Source organism: Phacochoerus africanus, chromosome 7, assembly GCF_016906955.1.
Source record: "Phacochoerus africanus isolate WHEZ1 chromosome 7, ROS_Pafr_v1, whole genome shotgun sequence".
NCBI classification, from domain to species: Eukaryota; Metazoa; Chordata; class Mammalia; order Artiodactyla; family Suidae; genus Phacochoerus; species Phacochoerus africanus.
In genome coordinates, this window is record NC_062550.1 from 26703067 (window position 1) to 26730754 (window position 27688).

Consider the following 27688-nt stretch of genomic DNA (forward strand, 5'->3'; position numbering starts at 1 on the left):
AGTGGTGGTGGGGAAAAAGAGTCCCTGGAAAGACATTCATCCTTTAGCACTCTGGTCTCCTTTGCTCACTCACCTTCTTCACAGATTACAATTACACACTTCTGTTTCTCATACCAATTTCATCCCTTACACACTCCTCTCTTTTCCATAGTCCCACACTGTGCACACTTTTCAGTCTTTTGTGTAAAAGTGTTTATTGGTCGAGTCAATCTCTTGCTCACTCGCTTCACCTCAGACCGTTGCATAGCCCTTTCTTTGCACACTCCTATCTTGCACAAGTCTCTTCCTCCCTGATGCACCTGCGTCTTTGACCACTCACCTTCTATCCTCACCCGCTCACCCCCCACAACACCCTCATTCACACATCTATTCTTCTACCCGTGTGCACACCCCCCTTCCTTGGCCACTCCCCTCCCTCCACCCTTCCCCAGGCTCGCACACTCGCCCCCGCCTCTGGGGACACCTGCTCGCGCGGGGCAGGGCGGGGATGCGCAGCCGCGGCCACTTCTCTCCCCCTCCCCGCCCCCGCCCCTCCCTCCGTCCCTCACCGGCTCCCCGGCTCCCGCCCCGCCCGCCCCGCCCGCCCGCCGCTCCGGGGGGTCTCCGCCGCCGCCGCCGCCGGAAGGAGCCGCCATTTGCCACCGCCGAGCGCACAGGCCGAGCCGAGCCCGGAGCCTGAGCGGGACTGGGGCCAGTAGGACAGCGATGGGGAGCGGCCCCGCCGCAGGAGGACCGGTCGCGTAACCCCGGAGGCCCGGCCGGCTCCGGACCCGGACCCGTGGGGCGCGGCACCCTGAGCCCCCCTCCCCGCCCCCTGCCCCGGCCATGGCTGCCCGCCCCACCGCCCCCGGGCCGCCAGCCCTCTCGGCCCCGCAAGCCCCGGAGCCCCGGCAGCGGCAGCAGTGAACGGCGCTCGCAGGCCCCGAAGACCCCGACCGGGCTCGGCTCTCCAGCGCTCGCCCCCTTCCCGGCCTTGTCCTCTCCCTTCCCCCGCCGCCTGAGAGCCCCCCCTTGCACGCCGCCCCCCGCCCCCCGGCGCCCGGACGATGCTCAAGTCTCGGCTCCGCATGTTCCTGAACGAGCTGAAGCTGCTGGTGCTGACGGGCGGGGGGCGGCCCCGGGCCGAGCCGCAGCCCCGGGGGGGCGGGGGAGGCGGCTGCGGCTGGGCGCCCTTCGCTGGCTGCTCGACCCCGGACGGCGACGGCGACGAAGAAGAGTACTACGGGTCGGAGCCGCGGGCCCGGGGCCTGGCTGGAGACAAGGAGCCGCGGGCAGGACCCCCGCCGCCTCCCGCTCCGCCGCCACCACCCCCGGGCGCGCTGGACGCCCTATCGCTCAGCAGCAGCCTGGACAGCGGGCTCCGAACCCCCCAGTGCCGAATCTGCTTCCAGGGCCCGGAGCAGGTCAGGGCTGGGCACCCGGCGGGGCGGGGCGGGGAGGGGAGGGGTGGGGGCGCGCACCTGGGGCTCCCGGAGAGACGGCGGACAGGGGGGCGGGGCCTGAGGAAGCTGGGCGGGACCCAGGACCCCAGGTGGAAATAGGGTGAGGACTTGGCTGGAGACGCCTGCAGTGCCAGGTGTGGGGTGGAGGGGATCAGGGGCCCCGGGGTGGAGGGGATCAGGGGCCCCAGGAAGGAGTGGGCTTTATTCTAGAAGGGCTCAAAATCCCTCTCACGCCTTAACCAGGACAGCCTTTCTCCCCCACTTCTCTCCACGCCAGAGTCTCTGTAGGCTAAGAGGACCTATTCTTTGGGAGGTGGGCAGAGAGGAGAATGCTTCGGTTACCACCTTGAAAGGAGGGGTGCAGCCACAGCCCTTGCCTTACTCAATAGTTCTCTCCGTGGGCACTTTTCTTCACTTCCCATTCCACAACTTTCCTTCTCCTTCCAAAGACTATTCCTTGTTTTAATGTTATAGACAAAGTTGTCCCGGGACAGTACCAGGGGCGTGTCTCTATGTCGTGAGGAATTACTCTTTCATTAAAGGGTAGTCCCTCCTTTAGGACTTACCTCCCCTTTTGATACTTGGAAACTTAGGACAGTAAGCCATCCCTGTCTGCACCACATCTGGGAAGTACTTTTCAGTGTTGGAGTGGGTTAGGAAGGCATGGCTCAGAAGCTCTGACCTCTCCTGTCTCTCCAGATCCTAAGAAGTGGGCTTCCTTTTGGGAAACCTTAAAGAGCGCCCTCCTCAAAATCTAGTCACGGGCGAAGACCCAGTACTCACCGGCTAACCACACACCCCCTGCCTCTCTACCTCTCTTCTTTTGGGTCAGGAAAGTTTACCTTGAGCTCTAACTTTTTTTTTTTTTAGGCTGCAGCTTTAGTCTCTTGCCCTGTTTTGGTTGAAAGGCCCGAGTCCTTTTTAACTTGGGAGACTGAGTGAATTGAAGAAGAGGTTTCCCTCTCCCTGAATGAAAAGGACTGGGGTCGGGTGGCAATAGCTGACAGGGACCCACCTCACTCTTCCTCCAGGGGGAGCTCCTGAGCCCCTGCCGCTGCGACGGCTCTGTGCGCTGCACGCACCAGCCCTGCCTCATCCGCTGGATCAGCGAGAGGGGCTCCTGGAGCTGTGAGCTCTGCTACTTCAAGTACCAGGTCCTGGCGATCAGCACCAAGAATCCCCTGCAGGTGAGGTGCAAGGGGAGAACTCTGAGATTGGGGCAGAGGCCTTTCAGCAGTTAGAATCAGGGCCCCTTCAGGGAGCCTATTTCATCCATTTACTCTTGCTTCAAGTCGTGCTCCCCATGGTTACCATAATTTCCTGACTGTCTGTAAATCCTTCCCTCCTTCATTTACTTACAGAGTCAGTCACTGGGTGCCCCTTGTGTTCCGGGCACTGTTCTAGGCATTGGGACAATAAAAGAGGGAAAGATGGTAGTGCTGCTGCTACTGTTGATAGAGATATGTGGTTTTCTATGTGTCAAGCGCTTGGTGTGCATTAACTCTTCTAATCTAATCCTAATAGTTATGTACCATTAGTATCTCCATTTTAAATAGGAGACCATTGATGCACAAAGAGATTTTAAAACTTGCTCAAAGTTACTCTGCCAGTAAGTGATGGATGGTCTGGCTTCAGAGCACTTGGCTGACCCTGCCTCTCTAAAATAAAACAGAAAACAGTCTCAAACAATGTGAGAAGTGCCATATTCTGGATTTGATCAAGGCACAGAGAAGACAGATTATTAATCCTGCCTTAAGGATTTCAGGAAATCTCTTGGAGCATTCTCCTATTCAGGGCCACCCTAACCTTGCCCTCCACCTCTTTCCGTGACTTTTTGGAGCCTTTTCTCCCATACAGTGGCAGGCCATCTCCCTGACGGTCATTGAGAAGGTCCAGATTGCAGCCATAGTTCTGGGCTCTCTCTTCCTCGTTGCCAGCATCTCCTGGCTCATCTGGTCCTCACTCAGCCCTTCAGCCAAGTGGCAACGGCAAGATCTGCTCTTTCAGATCTGCTACGGCATGTATGGCTTCATGGATGTCGTCTGCATAGGTAAGGGTACCTCTCTTAACCTTATTTGCTCCGCATCTTCCTCTAACTCACACACTTAACTTCCTGCCATTCCCACAGTTTCATAGTCACATTTTCTACCATTGGGAGCCTTTAGGGCTGTCTTGGTGCCTCTCCCTTCCCTGCTTCTTCAGGCTCTTTGCAGTCCTATCTTCTTACCCTGAAGAAATGTTTAAGTACCTCTGGCCTAGGTCTGGGCAGCAATTGACCCTGGATTTCTTATCCCTCTTGCTCAGGCCTCATCGTCCATGAAGGCTCCTCTGTCTACCGTATCTTCAAGCGCTGGCAGGCAGTGAACCAGCAGTGGAAGGTCCTGAATTACGATAAGACCAAGGACATAGGAGGAGATGCAGGGGGAGGGACGGCAGGGAAGCCGGGCCCCAGGACCTCACGGACGGGCCCCCCCTCTGGGGCCACTAGCCGCCCTCCAGCTACCCAGCGCATGCGGACGCTCTTGCCTCAGCGCTGTGGTTACACAATCCTGCATCTCCTTGGACAGCTGCGGCCACCAGATGCCCGTTCCAGTTCTCATTCTGGCCGTGAGGTTGTCATGAGGGTCACCACGGTCTGAACTGAACCCCAGGAGCGGGGATCTTGAGTCAATGCGTCGGCCAGAGATAAGCTGTCATGGCTGCTGGAGGTACTACCTGGACAAGGTGTTTGGGGCACACTGCCCTCACCACTGAGGATCTCTGTGGGCAGCCTCAAGCTGGAGACATTGTCTGGCCTCTACTGCCCACTGGGTAGAGATACCTGGATGACATTCCAGCCCCACTCAAGCTCCTCACACTCGTCCTGGTGCCAGTGGGCAGGTGGGAAGAACATCTTTTCTTCCCTAGAGAACCGTCCTTACCTCAGCTCCTAGGGCCTCCAGCCCCCCAGCTCCTCCACGGTGACTTGGTGAAGGGGGACCAATGCCAGAAGAAAGGGGCTGTAGACCCCCCCCATTCCCCACCCTATGGCCACAGGGCAGCTGGCAATAAGACTAGTATACATTGACCTCCCGTTCCCTGCATGAGGGCGGGGGTACTTCCCCCTGCTCCACCCCCCATTGCATGGGGGGAGGGCATAAAGAATCATTTATATGCACGTGGAGACTCCTTTCTCATGTGGGGCTTTTTTGGGAGATGTGGGGAGGTTTCTCTGCAGGGGTTGCAAATCCCAAATGCAACCATGGATTCTGAGTTGGAGGTGTGACTCCCACTTGGTGGTGAATAATTCACATTGACTGCTAGGTGGCAGTGCTCAGAAGTATCTAAGGGGTGGACCTGATACCTGCGTGTTGTGTGATTTAGAAAAAAAATCCTTCCATTGTGGTTCTCCTGTCTACCACACAGGGTAGGATTGAGGATAAATGAGGGACAGGTTGAATGCCACTGCAAAGAAGATCAGTGATGGCATAAAAAGATTTCTAGACTAGTTGATGGTCCATTTGTTTCAAATAATAGCTGGTTAACAAATTTCAGAATGTGTTTTTCGTCTGGAATTGCACAGAGCCTGGGAAATTTGTGTCGAGTATCATAATAGATATGGAAAATACGAGGGGAAATAGACATTGCAAATGTTAAGGATGGTGGTTATTTGCAAGAATAAGAGCTTTTCCAGCCCCCTAAACACTGGGAGCTGGGAAAGGCTGGAGCTATCCTTCTTGCTCTCAGGATCTTGTGGGTTCTATTAATCCCTACCAGGAAATGTGCTCACCCAGAGAAGGGGTATAAAGTGAATTGGACTTATTTGGAGTGAGACAGGATTTCCCAGGGTTATGAGTCTCCAACCTCAGTTTAAGCTACTCTGATGGCAGTTCAGGATCACAGGTCTGATCCTAGTATACCCCAGCTAGTGATAGTAACTGGAAGATATTGTGCTTGAAGGCAGCAGCATAGAGGACTGTTGTTTATAGGGAAAAAGGACTGTTAAAATGTCAGCCTAAAGCCAAGGTCCCTCCTGAGGCCTTGGGCTGTGTATTATGAGTGATGGTGTCTTTTACGTGAACTATTCATCAGCAATTAAAATATTTCATAACATTGCTTAAGTCAGATCCAGAGGCCTTTCCTATTATTGGTCTTTCTCTCAGGGAAAGTTCTGCTCTGTCTCCTCCTTGGGGATGTTTTGGGGACAATGCTTCACTATTAAAGATCACATATCCTTGCCCAGGGCATGGTCTCCCCCATCCCTATCCAAAAGGGGTCTTGGCCGCTGTCCATGGTGCTGGCACTCAGACCTGCCTGGGAATATAGGAACCAAAGCTGTATTTGGTTTTGAGTTACCTGGAAGTGTTGAAGTGCATCACTTCCAACCACAGAGGGGATCAAAGTGGCTAAGCCTCCCTGTTTTTCCAGTGGGAAATCGTTTGCCTAGAGAGAGAATCTGCCACTTTCCCCACCTAGGGAGACAGAAAGGCCAGACGTCACTGATTTGCCATTTGCAGAATAGCTGGTGGGCCAGAAGGGAGACAGCAACTCCAAGCGACTACCAGTACCTATCTTGGCAGATAGGGGTTAGGTAAGACACAGGTGGGGTTTCCTGGGCCAAGCCTGGGCTGTCCCCAGGGAGGACTCCGCATGGAGGCGTAGCCATACCCAAGGACATAGGCACACTTACAGACACAGTGTCTCCATCTCCAGTCTGGGTCCTAAAACCAAGCTGAGTGAGACAGGACATTCTCCTCCTCCTCCAGTGTGGGGGGGCTTGGTACGAAGGTTGGGACCAGCACTCAGCATGGTCCTCTCTCCTTCCCTTTTTCCACCTTTAAGAGATTCTTGTCCAAGAAAGGATGAAAGCCAAGTATGGAGGTGGCCTTCTTGTCCAAGAAAGGGGTCCTAGAAACTGCTGCCCTCTTCAGGTGAGCAGTCCTATTTGCCCAATGAGGAGTGTGCAAAACCCTCACCACTGATTCCAGGGAAAGGGTCTGAGAGGAAGATGGGCTTTACTCAACCTCCAAGCTCAAAACTGCTAAAAATCAGGTCACATACGGAGTTCCCTGTGGCACAGCCGGTTAAGTATCTGGCATTTCGCTGTAGCAGCCTGGGTCATTGCTGTGGCGTGGGTTTCACCCCTGGCCTGGGAAAATCCACATGCCTCAGGTGCAGCCAAAAAAAAATAAATAAATAAATCAGGTTACTTAGTTTCAAGTCGAGTTCAGTGATAGGGAGTGGGGGTGGAGATTGAAAACCCAGCAGAGGAGAAGTTGAGAGGAGGGGCAGTAAAAGCACGAAAACCTTGGTCTCTGCACAGGGCCTTGGGTCTACCCTGTCCCCCTGTAGATCTTCACATAAACAGATACCCCCCAGAAGGCTGATGGCTAATGGAGTTTCTGTAGTCAGGGAGCCATGTCTAGGGCCAGGACTGAGGCGGTGGGAGGAGGAAGAAGCATGAAGTGAAATCTGTCTCCATCCACTAATTGGAATGGAGGGGAGCAGGAGGAAGGGGGGCAAGTCCTGACAAGAGGAGGGTAATCTAGGCTACAACAGAACTGGGGAGTGTGCTGAGAGATTTATTTTTGTGGGAGATGAGTTAATCTATATACATCACAAGAGGAGAAGTCAGCCCATCCTCTGGGGGGCCAGAGGGTACTGACTCAGGAAAACAGAGGCTCCTGCTGCCCACCCCTTTTTTCCTGCCTTGGTGCCCTAGGGCTTCTGGCCACCCCCACATTCGGCTTTCATCCTGTCTGTCTGTTTGTTCCTCTGCCTGTATCCTTGTCTTTCTCTGAAGAAAATTACCTCGGAGCAACTTTGCTAGAGAGGGAAGAGTGGCCATCCTAACGCATCCTTCAGTTCCAGCAGTCCAGATTCCAAAAACACTCTTCTACCAGAGTCAGCTGCCTCTAGGCATCTCAGCAAGTTCCTGGCTCCCCCACCCATTACAGCCTAGCGGTTGAAGCTACTTTTCAACACCACCCCCTTAATCTCTTACAGGGAGCCAGATTTTTCTGTTCCCAACTACAGACAGAAACATGTCTGGGTTTGCAACGTAAACCATTCTTCTAGGTGTCTAGACCTCCCATTGTTATGGGGGTCACTCCCAGGACCTGAGAAACCAAGGTGGAAGATTTGGGTAAGGATCTTGCCTCCAGGTCTTGTAGGAAGTAACAGTGGGAAAGAAGTCAAAAGTCTAGGTTGGAACATTTAATTTTTTTTTAATTTAAAAACAATACTTAAAAACTTCAGGAGTTCCTGTCATGGCTTAGTGTGGTAATGAACCCGACTGGTATCTATGAGGACTCAGGTTCAATTCCTCACCTCACTCAGTGGGTTAAGGATCTGGTATTGCCGTGAACTGTGGTGTATCTTAAAGATGCAGCTGGGATCTGGCATCGCTGTAACTGTAGCATAAGCCAGCAGCTGTAGCTCCTATTTGACCCCTAGCCTGGGACCTTCCATATGCCACAGGTGCAGCCCTGAAAGGCAAAATAAAATAAAATAAAATATTTCAATATATAAAAGGATTGGGCAGGGACAGCCCCAAAGATATCTCTGCCTGATACCTAAGTGGTAGGGCAGGCCAACCTAATAGTGACCAGATAGCCAAGGAGCATTTTGTATTTTGTAAAAAGTCATAAACAGGTGAGAGTAGACTCACTTTCCTATGGGCAAGATGAGGAAAAGGCAGCGCCTGGTAGCTGCCTATCCCTTCTGCCACATGGTCCAGATACAACGAGAAAATCTGTATGGTGTCACCCAGTTGAGGGTAGGCCCTGGCAAGGGATATAAAGACAACGGGGTGGTTCTTTGAGGGTCTAATGGGTTGAGGCTCCTGCGTTCTCACCACTGTGGCTCTGGTTGCTGCTGCGTGGCCTAAGTTTGATCTCTGGCCCAGGAACTTCCACATACTGCCTGTGTGGCAAAAAAGAAAAAAAAATACAAAAAAAAAGTGATAATAAGTCCCCATCCTTCCTCTCAAAGAAGTCACATGCAAGGAGAGAGGATCAACCAAGTGCAGATCAGAAGTTACAATTACTTAGCTCATGCTGTGATAACTGTTTAGCCAGCAGCACCAGCCAGTGAACACTGTGAAGCCCCAAAAGGTCAGTAGTTGAATTCTTCCTCAACCACCCATGATTATTAGCTAAAATCTGAGTTGGGGGAGTTCCCGTCGTGGCGCAGTGGTTAGCGAATCCGACTAGGAACCATGAGGTTGCGGGTTCGGTCCCTGCCCTTGCTCAGTGGGTTGACGATCCAGCGTTGCCGTGAGCTGTAGTGTAGGTTGCAGACACGGCTCGGATCCCGCGTTGCTGTGGCTCTGGCGTAGGCCAGTGGCTACAGCTCCGATTCGACCCCTAGCCTGGGAGCGGCCCAAAGAAATAGCAAAAAGACAAAAAAAAAATATACTGAGTTGGCCCTTGAAGGATGCATACGATATAACCAGAAGGGCTAAACAGGCAAATGGACCATGGTTTTCTCAGGGCCTGCTGGGTCAGGCCAAGTGCATTCTTCACTCCTTGGTCAGGGCTGCCTCAAGTACTTTGTTATGGTCATTCCAACCCGTTTGGACAGAGAGCTGGGCCTCAGGGAATATACATCCCTTGGTCTTATGCCTAATAAACCCCTATGATGAGAGAAATGGTGATGATGACAGCCTCCTTCCACAGGACTATCTGTCCACAAACTGTAGATTGATGCTTCTCTCAGGTACCAGAACAGTCCGGGTCATGGGTCTGATTGGGGCAGAACCTGGCTCAGGCTGCACCTCAAAGTGGATCAAGATCTGGAAAGGGAGGAAAAAAGCTATTACTATGGGAGGGATCTACAATGGTGGGCTTGATTGGTAGTGGACATTACTACTGTTAGGATAGTCAATGTTGGAATGGCACCTGCGACTGGTAGGGGACATCTTGGTTATTGACAGTAGGGACAAAGTCCAAATACTCTCACTCATCCACCAGGCCTATGGTGGGATTGACATATTTGAGGATAAAGACTTCCAAATCTTATATATTTTTCTATGCCTGTCAGGAAAAGAGCTCATGGCTTTAGATCCCTAAGGTATGGGGAAAGTAGAAGATCTTGATCACTCACCTGGGCCAAAGCCATTTGCAGCTCAAGCTCTGCCAGGCGTCTCCCCATGCAGCTGCGCTTGCCAAAGCCAAAGGGGAGAGATGCAAATGGGTGGGGGGCTGGACATTCCCCCAGCCAGCGAGCTGGACGAAAAGAATTTGGCTCTGGGAACTGGGCGGGGTCCCTTGAAGTGGCATAGTGACACAGAGTGACCAGTGTCTGGTGAGGGAAAAACACAAACTTGTCAGTTTGGTCCCAGGAATGCCAGGAGGGAAGTGGGGAATGGGATCTATGCACTGGGACAAAGGCAGACACTGGTTGGTTGTGGTGGGGAAATTTTCTGGGGCTACTTTTGGAATGATTTCTCCACTGCCCCATTATAACCTAGAGAGACATTCAGGCCAAGGAGAGGGTTTGAAGGGCTTATGGGGAGTATTTGAGAAGAGAACCAGTCCCAAGATGGTGAGGGATGGCTTAGCAAAGGGGGCCCATAGGCTCTACTCACATTTTTGGGGATAATGTAGTCACCCACACAAATGTCTTTGTCTGGCACACGGGAGTTTCCAGGTACCACAGGGTACAGTCTGGACAGCAGAGCATGAAAAGGAGACAACAAGGTGAGGCTGGGGGCTGTAGCCAACTTCTCATGTCTCTCACCTTCCAAACCTATTCTTGGCCAGGTGTAGAGTACCATTTTCCTCTGCTCTTTCTCCCTACTCCCTTCCATTATCTGCTTTTCCACCCCTTCCCTAGCATTTTCTCTAGCTCCTCCTCTCCTGCCCCCTCACCTTAGCACTTCCTTGACCACTGCCTTAAGCAGGGGCAGCTGGGATAGAACAGTGGCTGATGGGTGGGCACTGGAGCTGGGGCCCAAAGCAGTTTTGATCTCAGAGTGGAGTGCCATCTGGACTTCAGGGTGCCGAGAGAGTTCATAGAGAGCCCAGGAGAGCGTGTTGGACACCTGGAAGCATCGGAGGTGTGAGAGTGGGGACCCAGCATAGGAGGCAGAATATGAAGTAGGCTGGAATCCAGGGAGTGCTAAACCAAGCTGACCTAGGGACCATAGTGGATCTTCTGCAGCAGGAAAATGCCCCCTGAGAGTGGGGAGATTAAGCTGCGGAAGTGGGGCTCCTAACATGGAAGGGGAACCTCACCGTGTCCACTCCAGCCAGTAGCAACTCTGTCACATTCCCCAGGATGGATGGGGCAGGCAGCTCTTCCCGGAAGAGGAAGTAGGTCAGGTGCGCCCCAGATCCCAAGTCCTCCTCAGGTTTTCCCTGGCTCTTCATGGCAGCCTCGGCCTCTCGCCGCTCCACGTGCTCCTGGGCTATGGGGACAAGTTACAGGGATGCCTCACTACTCCTGAACAGCTTTATGTTCCCCCACGCGCACTTCATTTCTGTCCCTTACCAAATGCAAACATCTGGTCCCAGTCGCGGCAGAGGCGGGCCCAGGGTCCCGGCACGAGGCGGTGCAGCCAGCTGGGCATCGCCATGGTCAGGAGCGTGGACACAAACACCGATCCCACCGCGCGGATGAAAGTCTCTGTGTCTGGCGGCACTTCGGGTTCCAGGCAGCCCAGGCGGGAACCCAACAGCACCGCCGCAATGCCTGGCCGGGAGGGGGCGCTGTCAGGGCACCAGGAGACCCTGGCCGGGTGCCTCCTTTGCTGGTCCCTGCCTGGGGACTCACCTTCTAGTCCAAACTTATAAAACTCTCCTGCCACGTCCCGAACCAGGGCGGGAGGCCCAGCGCCCAGTCCCCGCTGGCTCCGCAGTCGCCGTACAAGGTCCTGGACCACATCATGCAGGGTCCCGGCATAGCGGGCTGCCGCTTGAGGCCGGAGGAGCAACGGGGCCAGGAGACTGCGGAGCCTCTGCCATTCTTCACCTTCCCTGCGAGGGCGAGGAGAAGGGGTGCATCAGGGCAGACAGTGGTATGCAGAGGTGGCCCGACCGGGCAGGTTGCTCTGGAGAAGGAGCGTGTTTGGCTGGGGTGGCCCGGAGAGGGACTGCGTCTGCTCCCTTGGTGTTACAGAAATCTGCCCCTGCTTGTGCCCACTTTCCAACTCCCCTCCTCGTTACTCATTTCCTGCCCCGGAGGGGCCTGGGTTCCTAGGTAAGCTGAGTCACAGAATCTTACGACTAGATCCTGGTACCTTAGCCCCTTCTGCAGTTTCTCAAGTTTCTAGCCTCAAAAGATAAGAGGTGAACGCAGGGGGAAGCGGGCGGGCGGGCGGAAGCCGGACTCTACCCGAGATTGGACGAAATCAGACTGGGGTGGGAACCCCGATTTGCCAGAAGAAACGACCGACCTCCCTCCACACCCCCAGACTGTCTCCAGACCCCCCACAAGAGAGGAAGGCAGTCGGGGCTTTGGGGCCAAAGCACTCACGCGGTGAGCAGTCCGCAAGACCGCTGGCGTCGGCGACGGTGCTCCGTCCAGGGTGAGAAGCTGCAGCGCTCGGGCAAGGGTCCCTCCTGTCGTAGCAGCTGCTCGACGAGCGTAGGGGCCGCCACGTATACCGTGCGCACCTTCCCGAAACTGGCCAACCACACTGGGCCGAAGCGCGCGGCACCCTGCACCTGGGAGAACCAGAGCAGCGGACACTGGAGACTCGGGCTGGGGACTCCCAGCTAGGACCGTGCCAATGCCAAGGGACTTGGCTACTGAGCTTTGAAAGGGGGAGCTTCTGCTCCCAACCAGCGTATGGCTTTGATGCTGTAAACCCCTCCTTCTCTTTTCCCCCACTTCCTATCCCTAGAAAGTTTGAGTGCGATGGGCAAAACGGAGGAGTTTTGCGCAAAGCTGACGTTCGGGATCTCTCTTTGGTTACCTGGGCCGAGCTGAGGCGGAGAAATCTCTAAAGGTTCCTCACATAGACTCTTCATCTCAGGAGGACACCCCCTCCCCCCCGTCAAATGTATAGGGGCACACTAGCTTCCTGCGCGGGGAAAGTACTCCGCCTCCCGCACACTTGTCCTGAACCTACCCGGCCTCCAGGCTTCTGCATAGGGAGAAGCCGTTTTTTGAACGCACTGCTCTGCTGGGTGTGGGGATGAACTCCGCGCCCAGTGAGCCACCGCCCCCAGTCCCAACTTGTCTTTTCCATAATTCATGGGCATCCATTCTCATTGGCCCTCTCTCCCACGTCCTGCAAGTAGAATTTTGTGACAGCCAGGTTCCCCAGCATTCAGTCCCAGGAACGGGGTCCCCTTCTACCTGTAGCTCGTGTAGCCGTGACAGACCCCCCTTGCAGAAAAGTTCGGCAAGGAAACCAGGCGTGGAGGGGCCTGGGAGGTCGGCCAATCCCCGAGGCGCTGAGTCGGAGCCTCTGGAACCCAGCTCAGGAGCACAGCAGACGCGATGGAACACTCTGGAAGCGAGCTTGAGGGTTTGGGTCATGGTCTGGCTGGGGGAACCCGCGAAAGCGCGCTTCTCCGGAGAATTTTCCCTGAGCCCTTATTTAACCCTTGGCTAGGTAGTGGCAACGCCCCCTTCTCAAGCTCCACAGCCAATCCCCTCTTCTGAGTGGTCGGTGCTGGGAATTAGCACCCAGGAACAGTAGGCTGGACAGGAGCTGCCAACAGGGCTCCCTTGGGTCTCATGCTGCAATGACCCTCTTGGGAGGGGAAGCTTGCCTCAGTTTCTCCTTCTGGGCTGGTGCCCAAGCCTAAGAGCTGAAAGGTCTCTTCCTCGGGAAGGCTATTTGGTGAGGCTTAAGTGACCAAGATACAGTTGATCCCTGGTATTCCTGACACTTCTGCAGGGAGCTGGGGCCCCAGGAACCCATCTTCAGGAATTCCCCAGCCTCCAGCTCCTCTGGGGGAGAAGCAAAGAGGCAGAGCTGTAGGCGTCCTCAGATTCTTGACTCCCTGGGCTGCACATTGTCTCTATGTGAGCAGAGTTTTCCTGCACTACCACATCTCCCCCTTCCCCTGTAGCTGACACTGGACAGAAGGCAGATGGGTTAACGGGTTAAAATGGCTCCAGGAGCCTTCGTCTTTATTCCTTGCGGAGAGGCAGGTTGGTTTTTTGGGTTAACAAGCCCTGTCCTCCAGCCATGGGAATTTGGGGCTTGAGTAACAGCAATGAAAGAACTTTTTTGCAAATTAGACAAGTTCAGAGATTTGTCTGGGCTCCCGTATGGAGGAAGGGCTAGCGAGTGCTCTGAATCTCCAGCCGACTCATCCCCTTTGCCGGGGCTTTCTAGTCAGCAGCCCCTTTCCACTTTTAGCTTCAGAATCCTCCCAGGTTCAGCTTTCTGCTCCTCACCACCTTACCCTACCCCTACCCTGAAGTAGGCTCTGTGCCAGCCAGTCAGCTCTCAGGTTCTGCAATCAAAGCGAATGTTAACAAGGAAAAGGAGAGGGTCTCCACCATCACACCCTCCCAGGGTCTCTCCAGAGACAGCAACAATAAAGGGAGCACGGGTTCCCCAGGTCAAGTCTTAGGCAGGGAGAGGACAGGAATGATACACGCTCTAGCCTTGCCTGGGTAATAGCAGCATGGGCACGTGCACATGTATACATGTTACCCCAGAATAACAAAGTAAACATAGTGGGCAGGTGATGTGAGCCTAGCAGGCAGTTTAGATGGAGAGTGGAGAATTGCATTGCTCACTCTAGCTGAGGAGAGATCCTAGAAGGAGAAGGGAGTGCTAAGGGAGAGCAAGACCCCGCTCTCTTCCAAGGACCCCTTCTGGTCCAAGGTCTTTTGACCTTCCCAGTCAGCTGCTTTTGCTTTCTGCTGTTATTGGAAAGGAAAGGTGAGAGGAGTCAGGAGTAGTCATGTACTTCAGGGTTCTGCCCAGGGTAATTCTTCAACTTCTTTGAGAGACTGCTGCCTCTCAGCCCTAGCAGGCTCAGCAGGGAAGGTCCAGGGGCCCAGTCTTCTTTCCAGTCCCTGGAAGATGGGGTCCAGCTAAGGCCCGGTCAGCAAAGGCAAAGTCAGTGACCGGGAGGGGTGGGACTAGGGGTCACTGCCTGGAGGGTGGGATCCTGTATTCTTCGGAAGATGGCTGGGAAATTCTTCCCGCCGTTGCGTAGAACTTTCTTTCCCTCCTCGGTTGAGGTGCCCAGATGTCCCACAATGGGGTCTTCACTCTGGGAGAAGGAAGGGTCCAATGAATCTTCGCCCACTGTTCAGGCCGCCCCTGACCCCAAGACTCCTGTCCCACCCTCCTGGCATGAAATTGAATTAAAAAAACATAGAACCATTCTGGAAAAGGTCTTTCCAGAAATCTCTGCTTACCAGCTCCTCCAAAGGCACACGCTCAAACAGGGGGTGCCCTTCGAAATGGGTGCACATCCAGTCATGTAGCTCCAGCACGTCAGTTATGGTATACACCAGCCCCTGCACAGGCAGAATCACCTGAGATAGGGGGCTGCACGCCATTGAGCAGCAGGATGATAGGAGTGGTGGTGAGTATCAAAGGCAACCCCACTGAATTCTTAGTGGAAGGCCCCTGAATAGGCCACTCACCCCATCTTCCCTCCCACTCCCAACTCACCCCAACACTCAGCACATAGGCATATTCTGCCAGCAGTGTGGGGCTGATGATTCGCCACTTGTGCTTTGTCCGCTTGAAATGTGGGTCAGGGAAGAGGAAGAACATCTTTGTCAGCTGTGAGACAGACGTGCACCAACAGGGTTGTGAGAGCCTGGCCTCCATGCCCTACCTGCCTACCAGCCCAAACCACCAGGGCCCCTCCCCACCTGGCCTTTGCGGAAGAAGTTAGGAAGATGTTTCATGGCATTGCTACGGAGACAGGCGATGTTCTGGAAGCCACCTCCAGGAGCTGCTCGTAGGGCCCGAATCCGATCTTGTACATAGTCTGAGACTTTCACCCGGATCTCCAGACCCAGCATCAGTGTGTCTGGGAACAGCGGTGACAGTGCCACTGGACACAGACATAGGAATGGAATCATCAACCTCATACTTGCGAGATGTGCAAAGGGGTCAACACAGGAAAGGAAGACTCAATCTGCAAGTACCAAAATCAGTAATGGGAAGTGTGGCCAGCCAGCTACCTGCGCAGTTGGCTCTGTGCTGGAGAAGTAGGCTGGGGGAGACTCACAAGGACTGGAAGTGGGAGGGCCAGGGAATACATGTATCTTTGCAAGTGCTTTAAAGTTTTCACACATTGTTTCATTTAATCTTCACATACTATGTGGTAAATTGCAAAGATGAGAAAACTGACTGTCTGAAATGCCCAAAATCACAGAGCTAAGAAGAGGGAGAACTGGAACTCGAACCAAGGTTTCCTGCCACCAAGTACCATGCTCTTCCTCTCTGTTGTGCCGTTAAGTCTATGGAGAAGTGGGTCCAGCATGCATGACTGGGATGATACAGACAATACAAGAGAAATTTGAAAATATGAGCTCAGAGAAGGAATGAGTTCTGGTGAGGAATGGGGGCGGAGGAGGGGTGGTGGTGGAATCCCTGAGAAAGACAGTTCAGGATCACTGGCCACAGTGACTAATCTCTGACGCTTGTGCTGACCAGCTCACTGACCCGGCACCTCACAGGTGAAATGGCTCATGTAGGGACTGGGGCCGGGGCGGGACTAGACAGGACAAGCCAAGTTTAAGAGTTTTTAAGGCAGCCCCCTCCCTTCTCCAGGGCAAAGGCCACAGACCCGGAGTGGAGAGAAGGTGGAGGTTCTCCACACTGATGTCACAGCACCAGCGTCTGGTCCGAAGGGGAAAGGCCAACTACCAGCCCCCACCAAACCTGCTGAGGTGGCAGAACCTAGGCATTGCCTCTCTTTGCCGCAGAGAAAGGGCCAGAGTGTTACCTAACAGGCCACCATAACCACAGCCTATGTCTGCAAACTCCACTTGGGCCTGAGCTCTCTTTTCTTTCTCATCTTTTGGGTCATCGTGGCTCTGATTTTGAGTCGGTGGAGTGAAGAACTCTGGATATAGCTCAGACCAGTCCATGTCCTCTGGCTTCACAGGGCTATTGGAGAGAAGACGTGAGAAACATGAGAAGGATGGTCATGTCATTGCAGAAGTGATACAACATGTGTGTGGGTGGATGGATGAGGGTAGGAAGTAGGTTAAAGGAGTGTTTCTCAAAAATTCTGTAAGAGCGGGTCCTGTGGCATCTAGGACTCACAATGGAAACTACCCTTAACTCCCAGTGTGAATCATAGACCCATCATGAGGCCCATTAATTGCTGATTTGCCCATCTCCATTTCCAGGGGTTGATGTAACTCTAGCCAGGCACCTCTCCTTTCCGGGGCACAAGTTCCCTTTGTCCCAGAGACTGGCTGCCTAAGACAGTGGGACCTTACTTTGCTATTGAAATGTTCTGTGGGAAGAGGAAAGTGGGCGGGATTGTATATACGTCTGTCTTTTTGTTAAATTCTATAAATGAAACTGAAAGATAGACTCTTCCATAAGTCTAGTTTCGATAACAATTTTTTTTTCTCACTTGCGGCATGCGGAAGTTCCTGGGCCAGGGATCGAACCCGCGCCACAGCAGCGACCTGAGCCACTGCAGTGAAAATGCTGGATCCTTACCCCGCTGTGCCGCAAGGTAACTCTTTTGCAACAATTTTTTCACTTTCCAGACTTGCACCGCTACCCAGACTTCGGCCAGAACGCCACGCCCCCTCCCAACGTGCCAACTCCGCGCTCCGCCAAATCTCCCTGACCCACCTCCAAAATGACGTCACCCAGTTGATTTCTCCGAGTCTAACCTAAACCTTACAACCGTCCCAGCACAATAGCTCTTCCGCGCTGCACCGCGCTATTTTGGTGGTCCTACCTTCCTTTCCCTCCCCCCCCCGCCCTGCTCACTCACTAGCACAGTGTATGGTCTGCCATGGGGTTGGAGTGAGCCCGCTGTCGATAGTAGCGCTTCTGAGGCTGCGAGGCTTCAGCTTCTGCCGCGTCCCGAGTCTCGGCACCCGCCATGATCCCTAGCGGCGGTTTCTCTACGGAACCCACGTGGAGACAGAGGTTCTGGGCGCAGGATAATGACGCAATCAGACACGTTGCGAGCAGAGCCCGCCCTTAAAGTCCCAAGAGCGAATTCGGCTGGGCCTGGCAGGGCGGGGCCGCAGGGGGCCGATGCGGGAGGGCTCCTCCGCGCCGCTGGTCTTCAACACACTGGCAAGGCTAGATCTGCACCGAGCCTCTTTCCTTAGCCTGCTTCTACTTGGTCTGGGTTACACTCTTGGTTGCAGGCCCCTGTGCCCCTCGCTGGTGAGAGGGGTCCGAGGACCCCGCTTCCTATGGTGAATTAATCCTCGCTCCTCTCCCCTCCCCCTGGTCTCCAGGCATTCAGCTGCATCTGACCCTCGCGGTCCCGCGTGAGTCCCGTCCGGTGTGCGCTGGAGCCCCGAGCCAGAGAGGCCGCTCCTCATTCCACGTCCAGGAAGTCAAACTGGAGGAAAGAAGGCAAACTCGCGGAGGCGGGGCTCGGTGCCACGGGGCAGCCGAGACTGCCCACGGCCCCCCAACCCCCACCCCGCTTCAGCTCTGGGATCCGAGTGCCCACCGGCGTCCCTGCACTCTCTTTGCCAGATGGCAGACCCCCGCCCAGATCCTGAATCAGAGCCCGAATCGGTGTTCCCACGGGAGGTCGGGCTCTTCGCCGACTCTTACTCGGAGAAGAGCCGGTTCTGCTTTTGTGGGCACGAGCTGAGCATCACAGAGAACTTCGGATCCCGCCTTGGCGTGGCAGCGCGCGTGTGGGACGCGGTGAGGAGTGGGCGGCTCTGGGCTAGGGTCCGCGGGAGGTCCAGACCCCGGACTTGCGTCCTTCCATATGGAGCCATCCCTGCTACAGTCTTTTCTCTTTTTTCTTCTGTAGGCTCTGAGCCTGTGCAACTATTTCGAGAGTCAAAATGTGGATTTCCGAGGCAAGAAAGTGATCGAACTGGGAGCGGGGACGGGCATCGTGGGTATCCTGGCAGCACTGCAGGGTGCGTGAGCTTTGCGGTGGGAGATGGTGGAGGGGGTACGGGACAGGGATGTGAAGTTTTCTTCCTGAATTCTTGGGAGAGGGGAGTATTTTGGGACCAGCCCAGTCTCTTCTTTTTAACGAATCTTCCCCCACCCCCAACCCACCTCCACCTGCTCTTGTGTGGCCAGACAGCGCTGGTTGGCTGTAATAGCACCCAAGGTGGTTGATTTGGAGGCAGGAAACAAAAATCCGGCAGGCCTTAGCAGACGAAATTTCTCCTGCCTTTTTGCTCTTTGTGATTTTTTTGTGGACTATGCTGTCATGTAAAATCTTTGCTTTGGTTATGGTCTTCTGTCAAAGCGCATATATGGGGGTACCCTGTAGGGGGAGCAGTCTGCAGGTATTAAATCTCATAAGTACTTTGTAACTTCATTGCGAGTATATTTTTGATTCTTTAGGTTTTGATTGCTTGGGAGGAGCAAGCTTATGAGTTTCTGAGGGTTAAAATGTGTTTTGTGGGAAGCAGGGTAGAAATTAGGCACTTCAGACTTAGGAAAGGAAATGGTAAGGAAAATTTTGCTTCATTTTTGTCAAGAACCAAAAACTACAAAGGAAACAGTTCCTTGGTTTATAATCTAATGGGCAGGCAAAACTTCACACTGAAAAGATTCCTTTAAAAACACTTATGGGAGTTCCTGTTGTGTCACAGAGGAAACAATCCCAGTATTGATGAGGATGCAGGTTTGATCCCAGGCCTTGCTTAGTGGGTTAAGGATCCGGTGTTGCTCTGAGCTGTGGTGTGGTCACAGCCACAGCTCAGATACCAAATTGCTGTGACTGTGGTGCAGACCAGCAGCTGTAGCTCCAATTTGACCCCTAGCCTGGGAACTTCCATATGCCATAAGTGTGGCCCTAACAAGCAAAATAAATAAATTAATTAATTAAATTAAAATTAAAATGACACTTATGATGTGGAGTTCCCATTGTGGCTCAGCAAGTTAAGAATCCAACTAGTATCCATGAGGATTCACATTCCATCCCTGGCCTTGCTCATTCAGTTAAGGATCCAGCATTGCGTGTTGCTAAGAGCTGTGGTGTAGGCTGCAGGCTTGGCTCGGATCCCAAGTTGCTGTGGCTCTGGCTCAGGCTGGCAGCTGCAGCTCTGATTTTACTTCTAGCCTGGGAATTTCCATATGCTGCAAGTGGGGCCCTAACAAGCAAAAACAAACAAACAAAAAGCCCCCACTTATGATGCCATCTCCCTAGGAATGCAAATTAACATGTCCTTGTTCACAGGGACGTAACACAAAACACATTCAGGGAAGTCTTTCCATTCATTCAACCAGCATGTATATAGAATCTCCTATGTGCCAAGACTCATGCTAGGTGCTGGGATACAGCAATGAGTAACACAGATTTCCTCTCCCCAAGGAGTTTATGGTCTAGTGGTGAAGATGGGGAAAGATGTTACAGCATGAGAACTATGTTGGGGTATGTGCAGAGCTAGTGGACATGCTCTGGCCATGTCTTCCTTGACTCTCTGGGAATCCATCAAAGAGACGCTCTGTCCAGAGGAGGAGCGTGAACACCCCAGGCTTAGAAAGAACGGAGGGAGTGTCAACAGCAGCTTTCTATGAAGGATGGGTGGATGAGAAGTGGGTAGCTAGGCTGAAATGGGAGAAAAGGCATGTCACATGGATGAAAACATTTTTCACTTGCTCCTAGACTGGCTTCTTCTTTTGCTCCCTATTCTGCTGCCAAGTCAGAAATCTGGTGTTATTCTCGTCCATTGCCCTCTCCCCTCACATCCTGCCAATCAGCAAGTGCTGTGGGTCATATGTCCCTCATATTTCCCCAGTTGTCTGTTCCTCTTCCCTCCGTCTGTAGTTCAGGCCACTGCCATCTTTCCCCTGGACTTTCACAGGCATCTTCGAGCTTCCCTAGGGGGGACATTTGGCATGCCCAAACTAGATCTCGTGAGCTTCCGCCACCAAACCTGTTTCTCCCTCAGGCTTTCCCATCCCAGTGAATCAAACCACCATCCACCCAGTAGGAAAACTAGACCCATCTTTGACATGTCCCTTTTTCTCACCCTCATCTCCATTATCCGAGCCCTACTGATTTAGCTCTTAAAAATCTCTGGTTGGAGTTCCCATCGTGGCTCAGTGGTTAACGAATCCGACTAGGAACCATGAGGTTGCGGGTTCGATCCCTGGCCTTGTTCATTGGGTTAAGGATTCAGATTTGCCATGAGCTCTGATGTAGGTCGCAGACGCGGCTGGGATCCCACGTTGCTGTGGCTCTGGTGTAGGCCGGCAGCAACAGCTCCGATTGGACTCCTAGCCTGGGAACCTCCATATGCCGCGGGAGTGGCCCAAGAAAAGGCAAAAAGACCACCACCAAAAAAAAAAAATCTCTGGAATCTCCTGTTTTTCCATCCACACCGATGGCTCCACTTTCCTGGATGGAATTCAATTAGCCAAACTGATTTTCCAGCTTCTACTCCTTGCCCCCACCTAGACGTCCGCCCACTCTACCCAGATCAAATCCCTCCCCCATCTTTCAATGGCTTCTTGTTCCTTTCAGGGTAGAACCAACCCCTTTAGCATGGCCTCCAAGGCTTTGGCTTCCCCTCTTAGCTTCTTTCTGTGCCTCTCCCTCTCCCTCTTGGGCTCCTTATGCTACCTAGTGCCCTCCTGTCAGTTTCTCAAGCCTGTTTCAATGACCCCTTCCTTGGAGCCTTCACACAGGGGGTATACTCTGTGTCTGGAATCCTTGTACCACCTGATAATGCACCTTCTTTGGTGCTCAGCTCAAACATCATTTTCAAGGGAAGGCCTCCTTGACACGCCTGCCCCCAGGCTGTCTTATGTCCTCCTAGTACTATATACACAACTGTGCCAACTGGTTTCTTCTTTCTCTTTTTTTTGCTTTAAATTTTTTTTTTTTTTTTTTGGTCCTTTTGCCATTTCTTGGGCCCCTCCCGCAGCATAGGGAGGTTTCCAGGCTAGAGGTCTAATGGAGCTGTAGCTGCTGGCCTATGCCAGAGCTACAGCAACACGGGACCCGAGTTTCGTCTGCAACTTAAACCTCAGCTCACAGCAATGCTGGTCCTTAACCCACTGAGCAAGGCCAGGGATCGAACCCAAAACCTCATGGTCCCCAGTCAGATTCATTAACCACTGAGCCACGACGGGAACTCCCTTTTGGTTTCATTTTAAATTTGTCACTAACCTCAGATGCATTGCCCAGGTAGCCTATTACCCTTCCCTTATCTGTTTATTCTCCCGCTCTCCTAAACATCTTGTTTTTTACCTCTTTGCCCTTCAAACTGCCAGATGTCTCTTCAGTTGATGATTTATCTCTTCTGATCTCTATTTTCTCATAGAAAATGTCCAAATGTTCCTCTCACAGTGGCTACTCACTCAGCTGTGTCCGTGTCTGTCTGCCCTGCTCTCTCCCCGTTACTGTGGATAAACGTGCTGTGCTCCTAGTTAGGGTCAGGCCCTCCATGTGTCATGAGACCCCAAGCCTTCTCATCTACTCAAAGACATTGTTCCAGCAAACACCTCACTCCCCTGCCTCTCCTGCATTATCCCTTTTCCTTTCCCTCTGAACCATTCCAGATGTGTCTGTGTGTGTATTATGCATATAAATAAATAAATTTCTCCTATCTCAGAAAAAACTCTGGATCTTACACATCCCTCCAGTTACTGCTCCATTTCTCTGCCCTGCTGTATAACAAAACTCAAAAGAGTGAATGCTCACTGTTGTTCCTCTCCTCCTATTCTTTCCTCAACTCCATTCCAGACTGCACCCCCTCCCCACCCATCCCCTCCACTTCAGTTGCTCTAGTCAAGGTTGTGAGAGTCATTTCTTTCTTTCTTTCTTTTTTTCTTTTGTCTTTTTGCCTTTTCTAGGGCCACTCCTGCGGCATATGGAGGTTCCCAGGCTAGGGGTCTAATCAGAGCTGTAGCCCGCCAACCTATGCCACAGCCATGGCAACGCAAGATCCGAGCCACGTCTGCAACTTGCACCACAGCTCACGGCAATGCAGGGTCCTTAACCCACTGATCAAGGCCAGGGATCGAACCCGCAACCTCATGGTTCCTAGTCGGATTCGTTAACCACTGCGCCACAATGGGAACTCCAATGAGCATCATTTCTGACTCCATATTGTTATGTACAGGAGTCAGTTATGAGCCCACCTCACTGTCTTTGCAGCATTTGTCACTTCCTCCTCCTCGAAACACCTTTGGCTTCCAGGGCACCACACTTCTCGGTTCTACCCACCTCCATGGCACTTTTTCCATTCTCCTCTATTGATTCCTTTTCTTCTTTGCAACTGAAAGTCTGAGTACTTCAGGGCTCAGGTGCAGTCCTTTGACACCCCGACACCCACCCCTGCTCCCCTCTTTGCAGTCTACAACTCCCTCCCAAGCGATCCTATCACCTCGTGCTTTAAATACCCTGTCCATGCCGATGACTCCTTCAGTTATGTCTCGACTGGTTTGTATAACCTGCTGTGTACTCGATATCTTCCTGTGGTTGTCTGATGGACATCTCAAACTTAATATGTCCAGAAACGGACTTAGGATCTTCCTGTCAATATCTGCTCCTCCTGCAGCCTTCCTTACCTAAATACATGACACCTTGGTCTTCTAGTTGTTTAGCCCAAATATCCTGGAGCCATCTGCCATCCTTAACTTCTTTTCCGCTAATATTTCCTATCTAATCTGTCAACAAACCCTACTGACTCTACCTCCAAAATATACTCAGGATCTGAACACTTTTTTTTATTTTTAATTTCAGGGCCACACCTGTGGCATATGGAGGTGCCCAGGCTAGGGGTCGAATCGGAGCTGTAGCTGCCAGCCTACACCACAGCCTTGGCAACGTGGGATCCGAGCCATGCCTGTGACCTAAACCACAGCTCACGGCAATGCTGGATCCTTAACCCACTGAGCGAGGCTGGGGATCGAACCTGCATCCTCATGGATACTAGTCAGATTCATTTCTGCTAAGCCATGACGGGAACTCCAGGATCCGACCACTTTCTAGACATTGCTGCTGCCCTGGTTTAAACCACCATCACCTCTCATCTGGGTTATGGTAGTCACCTCCCAACTGGTCTTATTCTGACCTTGCCCGTCTGCAGTATTTTCTTGTCACAGTAGCCAGAGTGATTTCTTTAAAGCCATTCTTCTTAAATTCTTAAAGCAATAAAGTTTATGCCCTTCTTCCATCTAAAATTCTTCAGGATGGAGTTCCCGTTGTGGCTCAGCAGATTAAGAACTCAACATATCATGAAGATGCGGGTTTGATCCCTGGCCTCGCTCAGTGGGTTAAGGATCTGGAGTTGCCACAGGTGTGGCATAGGTTACAGCTGTGGCTTGGATTTGACCCCTGGCCTGGGAACTTCCATATGCCATGGATGTTGCCAAAAAAAAAAAAAAGTACATACATAAAATAAAATTTTCCAGTAGCTTCCCATCTCACTCAAATGAAAAGCCAGATTTCTCAGTCTCCTTGCAGGGCCCTGGCTAGGATTTGGCCCCTACTATTATCCCCCTTATTTACTCTGCTCCAGCTACTGGCCTTCCTGCCGGTCCTCAGACTTGTTAGCCACTCCTGTCTCAAGGACTTTACACTTGCTAGTCCCTCAGTTGGTACAGTTTAACCAGAGAGGCCCACACAGTTTGCTCTATCACTTCCTTCAGATCTCTGCCCAAACATAATCTGCATCACAAAGCTTTCCCTAGCTACCCAACTTAAAATGATATTCCCTGCTCTGTCCCTTGTGTAATTCTTATTTTCCTTCCCTGAAGCATTAAGCTTCAGCACAGCACTTCTCACCATCTGACTTGCAGTGTGTCTTGTTTCTTTTTCTTTCTTTCCTTCTTTCTTTCTTTCTTTCTTTCTTTCTTTCTTTCTTTCTTTTTTTTTTTTTTTTGCTTTTTAGGGCTGCACCTGTGGCATATGGAGGTTCCCAGGGTAGGGGTCAAATTGGAGCTGTAGCTGCCAGCCTATGCCACAGCCACAGCAACGCAAGATCCAAGCCACATCTTCGACCTACACCACAGCTCATGGCAATGCCAGATCCTTAACCCACTGAGCAAGGCAGGGATTGAATCTGAATCTGTGTCCTCATGGATGCTAGTCAGATTCATTAACCACTGAGCCACAACAGGAACTCCCTTAGTTTATGTTTCTTGCCACTAGACTCTAAGTGCAGGAGTGGAAGGATTCTTGTCTGATTGGTTCACTGCTGTATTCTCAGCACCTGGCATATAGGCACATAATGGATATTAATAATTGAGTGAATTCTGTTTCTGTAATAATCATCATGATTATGATTAAATACTTCGCAGTACCTAATACTCCATAATGAAACTCAACGCAGGCCAAGAATTTGTGTTGCTCACCACTGTACCCCCAGAGCTTAGGCTCAGTACATATATTTACTGCATGAATAAAGCTTCCTGAAGTTCTAATCTAATCATCCTTACTCTCCACTCTACCCTTAAAACCTGTTGCCCTCGAGGTCAAGCCCAAATCGCCCAGCATGTCATAATCATTTTCCTCTTTACTCTCATGTCTTGATACTTTCCTTTCCACATCTTCCAAGATCCAGCCTTCTTTGCATATGCCGTGCTCTCACTACCAGGCCTTTGTACCCTCTGTTCTCTGCTTGGGAAGCTCCACCTGACTCACTCCCTCCTGTCCTTTAAGGCTTGCTGAGGTCATGTCTTCTGGGAAGCTTTCCAGACCCATGAAGGCTGGTTTGTGTCAGTAGGGGGTGGGTGCACAGCCCACCTCCAGCCTAGTCCTGCCCAGGCTTCTGTTGACCTCTATTTGTTGTGTGTTGGGCAGAGAGGTTGAAGATTAGCTCAGAGAGAATGTTGATGTTGTAGAATGTAGAGTAATGAGATGGCAGTGGATGAGGCTGAGGTTAGGGCAACTACAATCCAAAGTGTGGACTTTGGGCTGTCAAAACATTATCCTCTTAGGCCCTCAGGTCCCTGAACCGTCTGGGCAGGAGTTGAATCCCCTTGTTTGGTCCCTCTGACTTGCATTTCTCCTCCTTCCTCTCTCTCAGGGGGGGATGTTACCATCACTGACCTGCCCCTGGTCCTAGAACAGATCCAGGGCAACGTCCAGGCCAATGTGCCAGCTGGAGGCCGGGCCCAGGTCCGAGCCTTGTCCTGGGGGATTGACCAGCATGTCTTCCCTGGAGACTATGACCTGGTGCTGGGGGCGGATATCGTGTATCTGGAGCCCACCTTCCCACTGCTGCTGGGGACCCTCCGACACCTGTGCGGGCCCCATGGCACCATCTATCTGGCTTCCAAGATGAGAAAGGAGCACGGGACAGAGAGCTTCTTTCAGCACCTCCTGCCCCAGCATTTCCAACTGGAGCTGGCCCAGCGGGATGAGGATGAGAATGTCAACATCTATAGGGCCAGGCACAGGGGACCAAGACCTGCTTGACGTCACACTTCTGCTCCTCTGAACCCCTTGTTCTAATGAAGAAACTGCCAAATCTTCAAAGCCATAAACATAAGGACCAAAAACAGATGGATTTCCCTTGCCTCTGTCTTTCCTCCTTCCCTCTTTGTTTCTTGAGGTACTCTTGGGCAGGTGCAGGAGGTGCTGTCAGGGATACTGGGTTAGAGTGCAAAGGAAGTTCCCGGTTCCCATTCTCAGCAGAGGAAGATGGAGGGTATCCAGGACTTTAGGCGAAGGAGAGGTAAGTGGGATGTGAGAAGAATGGCTGCAGAGACAGACATGCTCCCGTCTAGTCCTGCTATTGTCTTTTTTATGCAGAATGGATTATTTTTTTAGATTCCAGTAGAGTTTTTTTTTTTTTTTTTAAAGAGAGAGAAATGAGCATTAAAGATTTCTGCATCTAAAGGACTCAGACTTTTGCTGGGGTCCTGGGAAGCAAGAAACCTCAGACCACCCACTTCTTGCTTCTAGAGACAGTCTGGTGGTCCCATGGCTGTAACTGGGTCAAAGTCCTCCCAGCACTGATGTTGGGGATAGGCAGCAGAGGTGTCCTTTGGACTGTAGCTCCTTCACTCTTTGCAGAGTTGGAGCCCTGATCACCATGTACCAGGTTCTCTTATTTTTCTTTAGGTTTCCAAGCCCTGTCTGCCCTTCCTTCCTAATGTGTTTTGCCTTCACTTCTTTTCTCCTCCCACTGTGGGACCTCTGGTTGGGGCTCTCTTTACTTCTCCTTGGGCCACATATCACCTCCTCTGGCCTCCTTTCATTCCCCTTTAAACCATTTTGTAAACTCTCTTGAGTTTCCAGAATCAGTTCTGATTAGCTTCTGCTGCTGCCAAGAGAAGCAAGAGTAAGCTCTTTTGCTCTGTACTCAATCTATCCCATATGATCCCAAATTACCCTTCTACTTCATTTCCTACTGGTTTCCCACATGTGTTGCAGCCTCCTACAAAAGGTCTATTCTTTGTGCCCTAAATCCACACCAAGATTTTCTGACTTCTTCCTTCACTCTTTTTGATGATTCCTTGCCTGGAAGGGCTGTTTCTGCCTGTGAAAAATCTTCATTACGCTTAACCTCGTTCCTGAAAAAAGCTTTTCCTGAGCTTCCTGTTTGAATATGATTCCTTTCTCCCTTGAGACCCTTTAACTGTTCCTCTTGTGGGGCTTACCTTGTCTTGTATGATCATTTGTCTGTTCCCTATTTTCTCCCCATTAGATTACCTTGGAGGGTAGGGCTGTGGTTCCTGGCACACAATTGGTGTTCAACAAATATTTTTGTTCGGGAGTTCCCATCGTGGCTCAGCAGAAATGAATCTGACTAGTATTCATGAGGATGCAGGTTCGATCCGTGGCCTCACTCGAGTTAAGAATCCAGCGTTGCTGTGGCTGTGGTATAGGCTGGCAGCTATAGCGCCCATTGGACCCCTAGCCTGGGAACCTCCATAAAAAAAATATGTAATATATATATAATTTGTCTGTTCCTTCAACAATATTTACTTGGTTTGTTGGAGGGACTCCACCCCTTCCTCTCTAGGTGTCCTTGGCCAAACTTTTGAACCCACCTAACTACCTCACAAGTTTGTCATGAATCATAAATGGACAATGAATATGAAAGCGCATTGGAAATAAACATAAAGTCTTACCACGTGTCTTGTATTGTTATTTTGTGACAACTCTGTCTCAGGCTTTCCATTATTTTGCCTGGATGGCGGCGGTGGCGGTTTGCGGGGAGTGGGGTAGTAGCAATTTCCT

The 27688-nt window shown here is 52.0% G+C and overlaps 4 protein-coding genes across 5 annotated transcripts; 2 read left to right on the forward strand and 2 right to left on the reverse strand.

Moving 5' to 3' along the window:
• Positions 1-600: 600 nt before the first annotated feature.
• On the forward strand, positions 601-4599 carry MARCHF9 (membrane associated ring-CH-type finger 9). The gene is made up of 4 exons (XM_047787064.1): positions 601-1403; positions 2474-2629; positions 3300-3492; positions 3747-4599. The coding sequence occupies exons 1-4, from the start codon at positions 1047-1049 to the stop codon at positions 4079-4081; spliced, it is 1041 nt and encodes a 346-aa protein (XP_047643020.1). The 5' UTR covers positions 601-1046; the 3' UTR covers positions 4082-4599.
• Positions 4600-7902: 3303 nt separating this feature from the next.
• LOC125131017 (25-hydroxyvitamin D-1 alpha hydroxylase, mitochondrial) lies at positions 7903-13349 on the reverse strand. Of its 2 annotated transcripts, XM_047787067.1 has the most exons (9): positions 12729-13349; positions 11901-12091; positions 11199-11401; positions 10917-11117; positions 10661-10833; positions 10295-10467; positions 10012-10090; positions 9528-9725; positions 7903-9216 (listed from the first exon to the last, which is right to left on the reverse strand). In XM_047787067.1, exons 1-9 carry the CDS (start codon positions 12909-12911, stop codon positions 9103-9105), a joined length of 1515 nt encoding a protein of 504 aa, XP_047643023.1. In that variant the 5' UTR covers positions 12912-13349; the 3' UTR covers positions 7903-9102. The 2 variants fall into 2 exon arrangements, with proteins under 2 accessions (XP_047643023.1, XP_047643021.1); XM_047787065.1 differs by having other exon boundaries at positions 8818-9216; positions 10917-11401.
• A 127-nt stretch (positions 13350-13476) lies between these two features.
• On the reverse strand, positions 13477-17507 carry METTL1 (methyltransferase 1, tRNA methylguanosine). Its single transcript, XM_047787068.1, has 6 exons — positions 17321-17507; positions 16307-16470; positions 15225-15409; positions 15019-15132; positions 14760-14861; positions 13477-14611 (listed from the first exon to the last, which is right to left on the reverse strand). Exons 1-6 carry the CDS (start codon positions 17431-17433, stop codon positions 14456-14458), a joined length of 834 nt encoding a protein of 277 aa, XP_047643024.1. The 5' UTR covers positions 17434-17507; the 3' UTR covers positions 13477-14455.
• A 47-nt stretch (positions 17508-17554) lies between these two features.
• EEF1AKMT3 (EEF1A lysine methyltransferase 3) lies at positions 17555-27265 on the forward strand. The gene is made up of 4 exons (XM_047787069.1): positions 17555-17680; positions 17799-18222; positions 18335-18446; positions 25527-27265. Exons 2-4 carry the CDS (start codon positions 18046-18048, stop codon positions 25916-25918), a joined length of 681 nt encoding a protein of 226 aa, XP_047643025.1. The 5' UTR covers positions 17555-17680; positions 17799-18045; the 3' UTR covers positions 25919-27265.
• Positions 27266-27688: the final 423 nt, after the last annotated feature.

Excerpts from the sequence above, each read along its gene's own strand:
- EEF1AKMT3 (XM_047787069.1), top strand. The coding sequence starts at position 18,046 with ATGGCAGACCCCCGCCCAGATCCTGAATCAGAGCCCGAATCGGTGTTC. Across the intron at positions 18,223-18,334 it reads CAGCGCGCGTGTGGGACGCG|GCTCTGAGCCTGTGCAACTA; the intron begins GTGAGGAGTGGG and ends TTTCTTCTGTAG. Across the intron at positions 18,447-25,526 it reads TATCCTGGCAGCACTGCAGG|GGGGGGATGTTACCATCACT; the intron begins GTGCGTGAGCTT and ends CCTCTCTCTCAG.
- MARCHF9 (XM_047787064.1), top strand. The coding sequence starts at position 1,047 with ATGCTCAAGTCTCGGCTCCGCATGTTCCTGAACGAGCTGAAGCTGCTG. Across the intron at positions 1,404-2,473 it reads GCTTCCAGGGCCCGGAGCAG|GGGGAGCTCCTGAGCCCCTG; the intron begins GTCAGGGCTGGG and ends CTCTTCCTCCAG. Across the intron at positions 3,493-3,746 it reads CATGGATGTCGTCTGCATAG|GCCTCATCGTCCATGAAGGC; the intron begins GTAAGGGTACCT and ends CCTCTTGCTCAG.
- METTL1 (XM_047787068.1), bottom strand. The coding sequence starts at position 17,433 with ATGGCGGGTGCCGAGACTCGGGACGCGGCAGAAGCTGAAGCCTCGCAG. Across the intron at positions 16,471-17,320 it reads GCAGACCATACACTGTGCTA|CCCTGTGAAGCCAGAGGACA; the intron begins GTGAGTGAGCAG and ends TCTCTCCAATAG. Across the intron at positions 15,410-16,306 it reads TGGTTATGGTGGCCTGTTAG|TGGCACTGTCACCGCTGTTC; the intron begins GTAACACTCTGG and ends GTCTGTGTCCAG.
- LOC125131017 (XM_047787065.1), bottom strand. The coding sequence starts at position 12,911 with ATGACCCAAACCCTCAAGCTCGCTTCCAGAGTGTTCCATCGCGTCTGC. Across the intron at positions 11,402-11,900 it reads TCTTGCGGACTGCTCACCGC|GGAAGGTGAAGAATGGCAGA; the intron begins GTGAGTGCTTTG and ends TCGCCCTCGCAG. Across the intron at positions 10,091-10,294 it reads GTGGTCAAGGAAGTGCTAAG|ACTGTACCCTGTGGTACCTG; the intron begins GTGAGGGGGCAG and ends TCTGCTGTCCAG.